Source organism: Olea europaea, unplaced genomic scaffold (assembly GCF_002742605.1).
Source record: "Olea europaea var. sylvestris unplaced genomic scaffold, O_europaea_v1 scaffold1279, whole genome shotgun sequence".
In the NCBI taxonomy this organism is placed as follows: domain Eukaryota; kingdom Viridiplantae; phylum Streptophyta; class Magnoliopsida; order Lamiales; family Oleaceae; genus Olea; species Olea europaea.
In genome coordinates, this window is record NW_019230245.1 from 116,975 (window position 1) to 131,252 (window position 14,278).

At 36.5% G+C, this 14,278-nt stretch overlaps 2 protein-coding genes across 6 annotated transcripts in view; both read right to left on the reverse strand.

Moving 5' to 3' along the window:
- Positions 1–805: 805 nt before the first annotated feature.
- On the reverse strand, positions 806–9,692 carry LOC111374710. 5 transcript variants are annotated; one of them, XM_022997429.1, is made up of 10 exons: positions 9,274–9,692; positions 8,322–8,365; positions 7,902–8,034; positions 5,422–5,545; positions 4,391–4,983; positions 3,599–3,941; positions 2,801–3,068; positions 2,543–2,635; positions 1,775–2,248; positions 806–1,286 (listed from the first exon to the last, which is right to left on the reverse strand). In XM_022997429.1, exons 1-10 carry the CDS (start codon positions 9,446–9,448, stop codon positions 942–944), a joined length of 2,592 nt encoding a protein of 863 aa, XP_022853197.1. In that variant the 5' UTR covers positions 9,449–9,692; the 3' UTR covers positions 806–941. The 5 variants fall into 5 exon arrangements, with proteins under 5 accessions (XP_022853197.1, XP_022853196.1, XP_022853195.1 ...); XM_022997428.1 differs by having other exon boundaries at positions 5,422–5,551; XM_022997427.1 differs by having other exon boundaries at positions 3,608–3,941; positions 5,422–5,566.
- Positions 9,693–11,634: 1,942 nt separating this feature from the next.
- The window catches only part of LOC111374698, a 5,540-nt gene continuing 2,896 nt past the window's right edge, over positions 11,635–14,278 (reverse strand). The window contains exons 2-7 of the mRNA XM_022997405.1: positions 14,006–14,260; positions 13,702–13,814; positions 13,207–13,572; positions 12,400–12,667; positions 12,142–12,234; positions 11,635–11,847 (exon numbers count right to left, since the gene is read on the reverse strand). Of these exons, the coding sequence (XP_022853173.1) occupies positions 11,635–11,847; positions 12,142–12,234; positions 12,400–12,667; positions 13,207–13,572; positions 13,702–13,814; positions 14,006–14,260 (1,308 nt within the window). The remainder of the gene's footprint in view (positions 11,848–12,141; positions 12,235–12,399; positions 12,668–13,206; positions 13,573–13,701; positions 13,815–14,005; positions 14,261–14,278) is intronic.

The window sequence follows — 14,278 nt, forward strand, 5'->3', positions numbered from 1 at the left end:
ATGTAAAACACATCAGGCTGAGCAATCATTGGGCTAATTATCATCTACAACTCATTTAGATCTTAGTTTTCGAACTTCTTTGCTCATTTAGCTCTAGAGTAGGCGATACCCTAAAATTGTTAGAGCAAGAGATGGTCTACAAATGCCAATCAATTCAAACAGATTTGAAATTTGAAGACTTGACACGGTCAAATCTATCATATACCTTTAATGTCATATTCAATGTGTTATACTCGATAAAATTAAAAAGATGTGAACCATCTGCTTATAACTATCCAATTCAATATACTAAACCCTCATCAATTTATCTATACCAGCAAAATATTATTGGAAGTGAACACTTTTGTCTTGAATCACACACCAACCCACATAGAGGTGGGATTGCTTTAGTTTTGGTTAAAGAATGTTGGTGGGGACAATGATAAAAGCGTGAGAAGGGAGGGGCTGTTGGTGATCCCGAGGACGAATTTGAACGTACCAACTTTAACTTTTCCTCTGACAAAAGGAAGATCAAAACACAACCATTTTGTTTCGATGTTCACACGTACAAGACAATCTAAAGTAGAATACTCCAATTTTCAAAGCGAATCTTCAGATCCAAGACCGCCCCTTCACCTTTTTTTTTGCAAAGCTTCATGCTGTAACTAAAGACCAAATTCTATAGTTTAATCCTTTGTTTTTCAGTATTTCAAATTCATATCTTGCATTATAAGATACTAGTACACTACAAATGAGGGTAACTTGGATATCGAGAGCTAGCCCGGTTAATGATCTCATTTGTACACCCTAAAATTGCTGGACAAAATTTCAACAAAACTTGATGCATTGATTAGAAGATAGTGTTCGATTAGAAAAGACGAGTGTTCTTCACATTGATAACAAAATTTAAAAATCTTATATTCAATGCCAATCTTTGGGATCCAAGGGGGGTCCTAAGCAACTCAGAAGTTTCCTGGCCAATTCAGATGACCCAATTGGGGCTGTTGCTGATAGGCAGCTGGTTGTGCACCAGGAGCTGCTGCAGCCACGCCGATCCCAACGTTACCACCAATGTTAGCCCCCAAATGATGAGGACTGGCCATTGCAGTTGCCTGACTAGCAGGATGGTACATGCCTGGAAACTGCATGTGAGAAGATTGAGCAGCACCTGCTGCAGTAAACGAGGCGTGGCCACTATGAGATGGCAAATAAGCGGCATGTGGTGTTTGCCCAGGCATGTTGTAGTAAGAAGTGGGCTGCAGACTAGAATGATCGCGTGGGTTTATCCACATTCCAGACGTCTCTGCCTGTAATGTCCAAAACATAAAAATGAATCTTGTAACCCAAAAAAATAACAATCAGAATACCCAAAAACATGTTCAGAATTGGAACATAATTTCATCATCCATCGTCAATGAATCACTGATCAGCTAAGGAAAAGAAATCAATCCTTAACAAAATAAGAAAGAGAGAACAAGAAGGTATTCCAAGTCAGATGATTAAAAGAAAGGATGCGTGTGGTTCAAAACCATGCCAAAATTTTATAGGCAGAAATAAGAATTCTAAAGCATGTTGCACAGCTATAAGCTTCTAATTTGAATGAATTGCTGTTAGCAAACAATAGAAAATTTGAGGTTTCAATAGCATATTCTTGTTTATTTTGAGGTTCATATGTGGCATCAGGATGAGACGGAAATAATAGATAGCACTCCATTTGTGTGCCATGATATGACTATCTTCAATTTTTTCTTAATCTATTTTCAGTTCGATAGATTTTAGTTACTAAAGAAGTCACCTGTGCATTCGGGACATAAAGATTGTTATCTTTGTACTTGAGCCGAGATGAGTCTTCATGCCCTGTTGCACTTCCAACAACACCAGGAGTGTTGATAGCATAACCAGATGGGCTAGTAAAATTCCCGAACCCAGTAGGACTACCAGTGGGAACAGGCTTGAATTGCTGGACACCGTACTTGAGGCTACTTGCAGTCAGATGAGAACTATTTCCAGGCATCACCAAGTAACTGCTTCCATTTGATGGATGGGGGTAGGCAGAAGTATTAGAGTAACCAGGAACGGGCATTGGAGGAACGTAGACAGGAGAAATGAACTGCCGATGATATGGCATAAGATTGGTAAAATGAGGGACATGAACTTGGGGGTACATCTGGGCAAGCTGTTGCTGCTGTTGCTGTTGTACCACCTGCTGTTGCTGTTGGACCATGGCAATAGAGGACGCAGGACTGCTGTTCGCTGTATGCCCCAATACCTGAGAACAAAGCAATCAAACAATACCTAAATAAGCTATCCATAGCAGTAAACAGTAAGATGTGGTGGCAAAAGCAAAAACGGAATTGAAACAAACATGAAGCAAGAAAAATAAATTTTCCTGTAAGTTTCTATTAGGTATCAACAAGATGTACAGAACTCAACAACAAGAAGGTTGTACAGATGTGGATCAGAAGATGTGTGAGAGCAAGAACGAGGGCGAGAGAGAAGGATATAAATAAAGGGTGGGATGGAAAGTATATTTATTTTATGGCATCCAACAAAATAATTCTACCTCCTGTTGAGACAGTAAACCAGGCCCCCTAGCTGTTTCATCAACCAGTGGCCGAAAGTATGGCATATCATATCCCATCTGGGTTTCATATGACTGCATGAATGGAAAATTATTACAAAATAAAAATGATAGTGAACTGGAAATGCAATTAAAAGGAATAATTGCATTTCCTGCCTGGTATAATTATAAATAGATCAAAGCAAACAGACAACTAAAATCTCAAGCAGTTCAGTCATGAGTAGTGAACACTAGACTCACTGAAAAGCTCGGCAATGCAGAAGTATCTTGCGTTTGTAGCAGCTCCGGAGAATAAGAAGGGCTGTTGTTCCGAACCAACCCAACATCAGCATAGTTGTCCAAGTTCTCAGGACTCGAAGACTCTCTCTGCTCAGACGATTGATGATCAGACATTGCAACCGATGCAGGAGAGTTAGATCCAGAATTGCGGATGTGGCCATCCATCAATTCTAACTGTTTGCCACCAGCAGGATCCTCAGTAGAATATTCTGGCACCGAGGCTGACACACTGCCATTGAAATACTTAATATTTCACGATTACTGCTAGTAAAATCATTCCCAATATTAAATTGTAGGTGCAAATGAAACAAAATGGATCAAAGGTGTCAAAGATCTAGAAAATATTCAAATCTGATGCTACTCTAACCCAAGAAATCAAAACCAGCTTTTTCTTTACAAAGTACCAAGAATCTTATAAGGAAGCTACCAGTGGCATTCCCCAAAAGGAGACACTCGAATTACTATTCAACGGTCATCCCAAGTGCTTCATTTTTTATTATAAATTAAATCTTCCACAAAGTTATGTAGTTCCACACTAGAAAAAATTGTGCAAGAAGGAACAGTGGAAGCTGTTACTCTGACAAGCAAGGATGGGGCCCCTTATAACTAAGTGCTAATGTTAATTTCCCCAAAAAGGATACTTAAGCGAGATAGACAGAGCACTCGTGAAGATTAATTTCAAAGCAAAATGAAGGTAAACTGTAATGTCTTCCAAATATGAGCATGAGCACGTTGTGATGAAATCAAATTAATAGTTACCAATCAAACCTTAGGGAAGCTTCAGTACTTGATTCCTCAGCACCCTCAACTGTGTGGAAAACTGCATCTCTTGAAGATTCAAATTCTGTCCCCAAGCTGCCAAACATCAGCCGACATCTGTCTGCATCAGAGACACGAATATGTGCAGCTATGATCACGTTCTGATTCTCAGAGATGTTCAATTGAAACATTCTATCTTGCATCTGAGTTGCTTCTGTTTTTAAGTCTTCAGAATTGTCAGCAGGAGGAGAAACAATTTTTGGAGGAGTACCAATAACCCCAGGTCCGTTGGCATTTGGTTTCAAGGTTGATTTTGGTTTCCACTCCTTGTTGGGCTGAAGAGCTACATAAACATGACTCACGGTAAGTATTTTGCTAAATAATTATAAAAGTAGGTGTGCACGAAAGCATCAAAGGATACGATACTATAAATCGCTTGCGGTGCCAGGGGGCAACAACAGTCAGTCAGTTACAATATAAAGTAAAAATAACAGCAGTTTCTACCCAGTTCCTTTCGCATTTAATCTGCTTAACAAGATTCCTAAATTGCAGGTGTTCAGACATCCACACTTTCGACTCTGGTAAAATGTAACACTAATTTCCAGGGCAAACTTATACTATTACAAATCAAAATATATTAATAGCAGAATACATATAGGAAACAAGACACAATTAAATCCAAAAACAATAACTAACAACTCAAGCAGACTAAAATGACAACAATTTTAGAAAATGATCGGTTATAAAAGTTCAAAGCATCTAGATAAATATTCTACTTTGCAAACAGTATACCTTTCTGACGACCCACATGTTGATGAGGTCTGCTACCATGCTGATTACTCGAAAAAGATCTGCTCGGAGAAGGAACTGGTATTGCAGTTTCAGTTGCCATATTTTGACCAGGTTGGTCACCCTTAGAAATAGCACTAAAGGGTCGGGTCGATTCCCTGGAGTGGCCTTCTCGTCCTGATTGTATAATTGATAAGGATGAGCTTTGTGAAGATGGGGATTTACCAGAATTCTCAGAAGACTGGCGGCGAGGTCCAACAACTCCAACCTCACGCTTGATTGCCCCAATATTAGTAGCTGATCTAGAATTAAGAATTGGTACATGAACAGGATCCGAAGAGGATGAATAAACCCCGACCACAAAACTACTAGATGAAGTTGTCGAGCGTGGTTGAGACTCATTCACCCTTATTTGCATTCGTGATGCAGCATGTGAAACTGGCGGCCGCTTCTCCCCAAGCAAATCCTTCCTATGATTACCACCTAAATTTGCATCCTTAACTTGCCTAGGCTGCAAATCAGCAGGCTCATTTAAAGTTTGTGATGAATGATGAGCAAATGGTGGCTTTTGATGACCAGGAGTCCCCGCCGAATTGCTGTAACAGTCAACAACTTAACATATCTATTATGCGTAAGATAAAAATTTGTGTAGGTGGGTGTGAGGGGGGAGGGGGGGATAGAAGAGTCAATGATACTTTAAGCATCAAAATTCCCCCTCAATAAATCTTATAATATATAGCAAACTAATGCCAGAAGGGCTCAATGCAGACAAAGAAAACTAGATACTATAATAACTACCTAAAACTTGAAAAATGATCGCACAGGTTTTATAGAACTTCCTGTTACTCATTCTTCCACCAATTGCACAGTAGACAAATTAATGCATGTCAACTGGGCAATCTCACATTAAATACTACTTGAAATCAATTAAAAGCACAAAGCATATTACCATCTTAACAAACCAGCATTCTTGCAAAGCCTACACTGAAAAATGACCAACAACATAAAAGTGCATGTATAGTAAGATTGTTTACCTCTTTAGAAGATTGGAGGGAACCCGCTCATTGGTAGTTGTTGAACTCTGTGCATGCTTTAAATCTTTACTAGCATTTTGATTAGCTCTATTGTCTTGAACGACACGGAACTCTTTGCTAGCACCTGCATCTAGTGAGATTTGATCTGTCAAAGAACAGAGTGATGTACAAGCCTCATGGTACATGTTCAACCACAAGTTGTTATGACATGAATTGAGTAAACCATAAATGAAAATGTTCCGCACCAGTAGTATGTAACCAAAATACGTGGTAGACATTTAGTGTACTGAGCATATCACATTGCAAAGAGAATGGCAAAAAGAATAATAATTACATGCAATTGTAATGCATATTTAATACTTACTAACCACACCAATCAATTACCCAAAAGTGCTGTAAATTATTCAATGCCAAATAGTTGCATACTGAGTGGCCAAAAAAAAAAAACACAATTCTACAGTATGTAGAAGGTGATGGTAAAGTTTAAATTGGAAGGAAGTTTACAGGTCATTTTTAATCCACGAGATGGAGAATGAAAAACAAGAGGCATAAACTGAATAAGGAGTTCTTGAAATTAAAGATATGCTTATTTCAAAAGTTATTGGCTAATTGCCATTCCAGGTTAAAGATTTCTTATACTATAATACACTCAAATTTAAAACTAAGTTAAAATAAATATTTTAAATAAATTAAGCAACTGTAAACTCAAATATGTGTAGACCCACATAAAAAGTAATTCACATGCATGCGCGAGTGTGTGCAAATCGAGAGAGAGAGAGAGAGGCTACTAGTTTTTATTCCTTCAAGCAACGAAGGGCAAGAAGCCTATAGTTCATTGCAAACAAAGAAGACTTGAGAAGAAGAATGATAAACTAATGGACACAACACCAGATACCTACCGCAATCCAATATCCATAGACACCACGCATGATGAAAGCACAACTACAGAAAGATGGGCTATATATAGGCTAGGGGTTTTTATTCACTCAAGTAATTTAGGTTGAGAAACTTATCCAAATGATAGGATTTCCACAAGCACAGGTTGTGTAAACCAATTTGCAAGTGCATGAGAATTAAAAAGCTCAAGCTTAGCAAGATTGAAGTGAGACACAAACTGGGGTGGTTGAAAGCATAAAAAATCATATAGGAATCACCAATTCTCATACTCTTAGCTACTTTTGTACAGTCAGCTCAACAACTTGCACACCTTTACCCCACTCAATGTAGCAAATAAAATTACAAAACTCTCAGATACGTTCGAACATTAAACACTGAGCAATAGAAAGGAAGGAAAACCTAAGAACATAACTATGAATTAAATGAATAAACAATTAAATAAATCAAATAGGGGCACAAAAAGATTGTATAGGAACTCCTATTCATTTGATCACAAGTATTACAGCATTTCCTAATACTCCTCGGACACATGGAGTGTCATGTTAGGCCCCAACACTCAAGGACATACATTCAATAAGCCATGTGCCCTTGTCCAAAACTTTGCGTATTTTGCTAAATTACAGACTCGAGAGATATTTTCTAGACACCCCTTGAGCAAGTTTCTGACATGTCATGCGTTGTGTCTTATAAAAAATAATAACGATATAAAGATACAATATATGAATTTAACATTTTAACGAATATAAATTGAATTTCTGTGCAACATAGAATTTAAAGCTAGCACCAAAAAAAAAAAAAAAAAAAAAAAAAGAGCACCCAAGGCACACCCTTGTGCAGGTACAAGGTGTTCATTAATAGCTCTAAACCTTACACTCAGGGTGCTATTCGTCAATTCTTACGCTTTGACTTAACAAGAATGAACTATTGCTTCATCTATTTAAAGAGAATGAACTTTTGAAATCTTTAATGTTTCTTTGCAAGTTTGACTCAGGATTTATAATAAGCATAATTTCGTATTATCATATTATTTTAAATACTTTAATTGATTGCAGAAGCTTACACATCAAACGCCTTAAGGCTTATGTCTGTAGCAAAGGCGAAACACCTCAGCATCTAATTGATACTTTTTAAACACTGGTGTTATAATGTAATCGCTACTTCGTCAATCCATTTTATGTTTCTTGTGGCAAATTATACCTTTTGTTAGATTCTATCAACAGTGATGAAAGCAACAAGAAAATAGAATTTACCATTCATAAGTACAAATAATGTTTCCTGGAGAATTTGCCAATCATAAGTATAAAAAAAATGATATTTCTAAAGTTGAGTTTATATGTTGATATTAAAATTTTGAAAAACTAGGCATCTTGGTCGATAAGCATATCAAAAGCTGCCACTAATACAATTCCACAACTGTCCACAAGCTTTAAAAGGACGATACTTGACAACTACATAAGGAATATACAGCTAGTGGAATTGATGCTTTAATTTCCTTTTAAGAATCAAATAAGGACTTTGCATATGCGACTCATAGCTTCATACATATACAGAAACCAAGAAACTTGAAAATGAGAGTGCATTACCAGGTAAGACATTTCGACTATATCCACCTCTTCGAGCATTCTGATCAAAATGTGCATTTGATTTCACTGTCGAACGTACAACCTCAGAATTTATTCTGGGCTCTGCTGCAACGGAACTCTTATATTCTGAAACCTAAGGCAGAATTCCATAAATTAGCCTATTGTTGACGCTGATCAATACAGGAGAACTGCTCGCACTTCATAATTTTCAAGTTATGAAATAAACAAATGAATGGCTAAAAAATTTAAAATCTCAAGCAAAGTCAGCCTTAAACTTAATGAAACTAAATAATGACAAATTAGAAAGCAATGAGTCTTGAGCAGAAAACAAGGTTTGAAGTTAATTCAATTTAATTCAACAAGTAGGTAAAAAGTGATCCCGATAAAATATGAGAAAAAGATACACAGCAAGCATGATACCTCTTTTTTTCTGTCTCTTTTTCTCTTTACCTCATGAAATGGATCTGAGTAAATACAAGTGGGAAGCATGAGAAACATGTAGCAAGAAGAACGACATAATAATATCAAAGATGACATAATACTATGAGACACACTTCTTCAGCATTACGAGATACTTTGGGAGCAGGAAACCATATTAAGAAATATCTTTTCAATTCTGTTCAAGCAGTACTGCAATGCATTCATCAAGATCTTTCATGGTCTTTCCATTATTATTGGGAAAAGTAAAAGTAAATGAAAGAAGTCAGGATCCAAAAGAGTAAAAAGCATTGCACTCTGTACTCTTAAAAAGATTTCCAGACCCCTACTTATATTAGTGAAGTTTGCATGATAGTAATGCATACTTGGCCTAAAAAGTTCTGTTCAACAAGTTGCAACACTACCCAAACCGCCTCTAAATCGTATTTCGTGCTCTGTTTAAGTGAACGTAAGAACTGGTTTTTGATTGTGTGAAATTTGCATAATTAGTAATGCATACTGGGCGTAAAAAGTTTTGTTTGAAAGTTGCAATACCACCCAAAACTCTCTCTCAAGCATACCGGACTCTAATTAAGTGAAGGTATGAAATGGTTTTTGATGGCACTAAAGCTCTCAGTTCAAGAAAGATCTTGAAGTACATAGTTCAAGAATCAACTATTCACTCCACACTCGTCGATACATTTCATTGTAAGGCAAATGGCCACAATCTGTGCTACATTCAAAATTCTCGCACTAAACCTAAATACTCATTAATGCACACTAGTACGTATCATTGCAGTATAATTAAATCCATAAAAAAGTAACATTCGGCCAGCCAAAAACGAAGTAAACTTAAGAATCATATACATTTAAAACAAAACAAAACAAAATAAAATAAAATAAAATAAAATAAAATTGCCCAGGTTAAAAATGGTTAAAACAACGAAAAAGGGACCTTGACTGAGCAACTTTTGAGTGGTTTCATTAGGATCCATGTTGGTTTCTCTGAGGGCAACGTATATTTCGGCATCAGAGTGACTGCCCACGATTTCTTTAATTGACTGTATGGTCTTCCGCACACCCGCCGATAGAATCTGTGGCCCGCCATCGATTCTTGAACTGGATACCATCTCCAAATTTTATTTTACCAACGCAACAATGACAAAAACAAATGTATATATTTATACTACTACATATAAAAAGTAAATCTTTTCGTAGGGTAATGAAACCCTAGATTATGCTATCGGAGATTAGATGAAGAACTGGGGTTTCAAAATGAACGGGTTTTCATTCCACACAGAAGAACGGCTGAAGATGTTTGGGATCGAGGGTTTTGAATAGGAATTTTGGTTTTGTCAATGGAATTCAACTTCTTTAATTATTAATTAATTAAATTTTGATCTATCATTGGGGAAATTAATGAATTATGTGAATTGACTAAATAATCCTTGATTATGGAGTTGATTACAAAGTCATTAGTTAGTTTGTGTTTATTGGATAAAATATTTTTGGGAGGTGATTCTTTAATTTTATTTTATTATTATCATTATTTTTGTGTTGTTAAAGAGTAAAATTATGAAAAATAATTTTTTTTTGAAAAAATTATAATCACAAATGAGTGAGGGAAAGAAGTGATTATCAAATAATTAAAATCAAACAAAGACTTTAATTTTGATTGATAATCATGACAAATGAACATTAAATATACAAAATAGGGAATTTGAGTCAGTTTTTTGTCCATTCATTTATATGTATTAGATTTAGTTTATTAAATGAGAACATAAGTGCTTGAGCGTATTTCATTTTTAAAATATGGATTAAGACATTCTTGTTACCTATAACAATCACAATCACAACCGATTTAGTGCTATCCTATATACCTTCTAATTACGTGAAATGACTAAATCTACGTTTGTGGCCTTGCCTGCATCCACCAACCTTATCCCTTTTTAACGTTTTTTACCAACTAGTACGTGACATGCGGCTACTATATTGAATTAAATCTAATCATGAGATCAACTTTAACCTTTTCTGGCATTTTTTACCAACCACTACGTCATTTCACACCCACATTATTACCACTACATTTAATCTAAAGCTCGAGCAAATATATATTCTTTTATTTGTTTCATATGTACACCTTGCAAATACATTAATACGTGTGAAACCCTATATAAAGCCAATTTGGTGTGAATTTTTTAAAAATGTATTTTATGAAAAGTAACTTTTTAATGAATATATAGTTAAAAAGTAGAAAAAAAATTATGAATCCATACGTAAAATTATTTTATTGAGAATGTAATTGGAAATGAGTTTGAGAACAAATGAATTTTAAAGATCTCAATGACATAATGTTAGTTTGAGTGGGAGAGGAGTGCTATATTAAATCAAAGAATACATAAAAATCCATGTTGCATTCTAATTTTTTAGAAAATGAATAAGTTGATGGTAAATCCTTTTTCCGGTGCAAAAAAGAAAAAACATCATTCATAATTTAACAAAAAATGTGAAATGGCATTCGAAAAGTCTAAATTGCTCTTCTCGTAGAAATCTCCATATTATTGGGCGTGCGGCCCAAATATTATCCAAGATGGAGGTAGGTTACTATCGTGCACCTGTCACCATAAAGATTTTAGGTACTACAATGATGGGTACACGTAGTTCAATGCTCATATGTAACTTAATTTCTATAAAAGATGAAGTACAGTTCAAAACTTAATCTGCAACTGCAAATAATATCCATTCTCTACATGCAACAAAATGCACTCACCACTCAATCTTAGGTCCTGTTTGGGAGTGATTTTGAGAATTGATTTTTTGACCGTTAGAAGAAAAGTGGGGTCCACCCGTGAGAGAAGAAGTCAAATGTGACGGCTAGAATAGTGAAATAACGGTCAAAAAATCAATTTTTTGGAGAAAAAAATCGGGCCCAAACAGGGCCTTAGTTTTCTTTGTCAGGCACTTTCACTAATCATGTATAACACTATAGGTCGAAATTGTGGGAAGAGTTCACTATTACACTACATGATGTTCTCAGAACATTATATTGCTCTCAATGAACAGATATTGAAAAAAGACTGGGATTTATAAATGTGCATTTTATTTTGAAGACGTCTCTCATTTCCTTAACAAAATCAGGCAGTTGGAGCTTTGTTTACAAATAAGATTGCATCATTATGGATTCCGAATACTGAGATTCATAATGTTTGTTTAGTTTTTTTGCTTAGCTAAATCTAATCTCCGAATTTGTAGCAGACAATATATCCTTGGAGTGACTATCCGATAAAATCGTTGAAATATTATTGTAATGTCCTCTTCATTTAGAGTAACCAGGAACGGGCATTGGAGGAACGTAGACAGGAGAAATGAACTGCCGATGATATGGCATAAGATTGGTAAAATGAGGGACATGAACTTGGGGGTACATCTGGGCAAGCTGTTGCTGCTGTTGCTGTTGTACCACCTGCTGTTGCTGTTGGACCATGGCAATAGAGGACGCAGGACTGCTGTTCGCTGTATGCCCCAATACCTGAGAACAAAGCAATCAAACAATACCTAAATAAGCTATCCATAGCAGTAAACAGTAAGATGTGGTGGCAAAAGCAAAAACGGAATTGAAACAAACATGAAGCAAGAAAAATAAATTTTCCTGTAAGTTTCTATTAGGTATCAACAAGATGTACAGAACTCAACAACAAGAAGGTTGTACAGATGTGGATCAGAAGATGTGTGAGAGCAAGAACGAGGGCGAGAGAGAAGGATATAAATAAAGGGTGGGATGGAAAGTATATTTATTTTATGGCATCCAACAAAATAATTCTACCTCCTGTTGAGACAGTAAACCAGGCCCCCTAGCTGTTTCATCAACCAGTGGCCGAAAGTATGGCATATCATATCCCATCTGGGTTTCATATGACTGCATGAATGGAAAATTATTACAAAATAAAAATGATAGTGAACTGGAAATGCAATTAAAAGGAATAATTGCATTTCCTGCCTGGTATAATTATAAATAGATCAAAGCAAACAGACAACTAAAATCTCAAGCAGTTCAGTCATGAGTAGTGAACACTAGACTCACTGAAAAGCTCGGCAATGCAGAAGTATCTTGCGTTTGTAGCAGCTCCGGAGAATAAGAAGGGCTGTTGTTCCGAACCAACCCAACATCAGCATAGTTGTCCAAGTTCTCAGGACTCGAAGACTCTCTCTGCTCAGACGATTGATGATCAGACATTGCAACCGATGCAGGAGAGTTAGATCCAGAATTGCGGATGTGGCCATCCATCAATTCTAACTGTTTGCCACCAGCAGGATCCTCAGTAGAATATTCTGGCACCGAGGCTGACACACTGCCATTGAAATACTTAATATTTCACGATTACTGCTAGTAAAATCATTCCCAATATTAAATTGTAGGTGCAAATGAAACAAAATGGATCAAAGGTGTCAAAGATCTAGAAAATATTCAAATCTGATGCTACTCTAACCCAAGAAATCAAAACCAGCTTTTTCTTTACAAAGTACCAAGAATCTTATAAGGAAGCTACCAGTGGCATTCCCCAAAAGGAGACACTCGAATTACTATTCAACGGTCATCCCAAGTGCTTCATTTTTTATTATAAATTAAATCTTCCACAAAGTTATGTAGTTCCACACTAGAAAAAATTGTGCAAGAAGGAACAGTGGAAGCTGTTACTCTGACAAGCAAGGATGGGGCCCCTTATAACTAAGTGCTAATGTTAATTTCCCCAAAAAGGATACTTAAGCGAGATAGACAGAGCACTCGTGAAGATTAATTTCAAAGCAAAATGAAGGTAAACTGTAATGTCTTCCAAATATGAGCATGAGCACGTTGTGATGAAATCAAATTAATAGTTACCAATCAAACCTTAGGGAAGCTTCAGTACTTGATTCCTCAGCACCCTCAACTGTGTGGAAAACTGCATCTCTTGAAGATTCAAATTCTGTCCCCAAGCTGCCAAACATCAGCCGACATCTGTCTGCATCAGAGACACGAATATGTGCAGCTATGATCACGTTCTGATTCTCAGAGATGTTCAATTGAAACATTCTATCTTGCATCTGAGTTGCTTCTGTTTTTAAGTCTTCAGAATTGTCAGCAGGAGGAGAAACAATTTTTGGAGGAGTACCAATAACCCCAGGTCCGTTGGCATTTGGTTTCAAGGTTGATTTTGGTTTCCACTCCTTGTTGGGCTGAAGAGCTACATAAACATGACTCACGGTAAGTATTTTGCTAAATAATTATAAAAGTAGGTGTGCACGAAAGCATCAAAGGATACGATACTATAAATCGCTTGCGGTGCCAGGGGGCAACAACAGTCAGTCAGTTACAATATAAAGAAAAAATAACAGCAGTTTCTACCCAGTTCCTTTCGCATTTAATCTGCTTAACAAGATTCCTAAATTGCAGGTGTTCAGACATCCATACTTTCGACTCTGGTAAAATGTAACACTAATTTCCAGGGCAAACTTATACTATTACAAATCAAAATATATTAATAGCAGAATACATATAGGAAACAAGACACAATTAAATCCAAAAACAATAACTAACAACTCAAGCAGACTAAAATGACAACAATTTTAGAAAATGATCGGTTATAAAAGTTCAAAGCATCTAGATAAATATTCTACTTTGCAAACAGTATACCTTTCTGACGACCCACATGTTGATGAGGTCTGCTACCATGCTGATTACTCGAAAAAGATCTGCTCGGAGAAGGAACTGGTATGGCAGTTTCAGTTGCCATATTTTGACCAGGTTGGTCACCCTTAGAAATAGCACTAAAGGGTCGGGTCGATTCCCTGGAGTGGCCTTCTCGTCCTGATTGTATAATTGATAAGGATGAGCTTTGCGAAGATGGGGATTTACCAGAATTCTCAGAAGACTGGCGGCGAGGTCCAACAACTCCAACCTCACGCTTGATTGCCCCAATATT

Bases quoted from the DNA above. Each gene is read 5' to 3' on its own strand.
- LOC111374710 (XM_022997426.1), bottom strand. From the start codon at position 9,448: ATGGTATCCAGTTCAAGAATCGATGGCGGGCCACAGATTCTATCGGCG. The intron at 8,035-8,321 runs GTATCATGCTTG...ATTCTGCCTTAG, and splicing joins AAAGAGACAGAAAAAAAGAG to GTTTCAGAATATAAGAGTTC. The intron at 4,984-5,421 runs GTAAACAATCTT...TGACTGTTACAG, and splicing joins CCCTCCAATCTTCTAAAGAG to CAATTCGGCGGGGACTCCTG.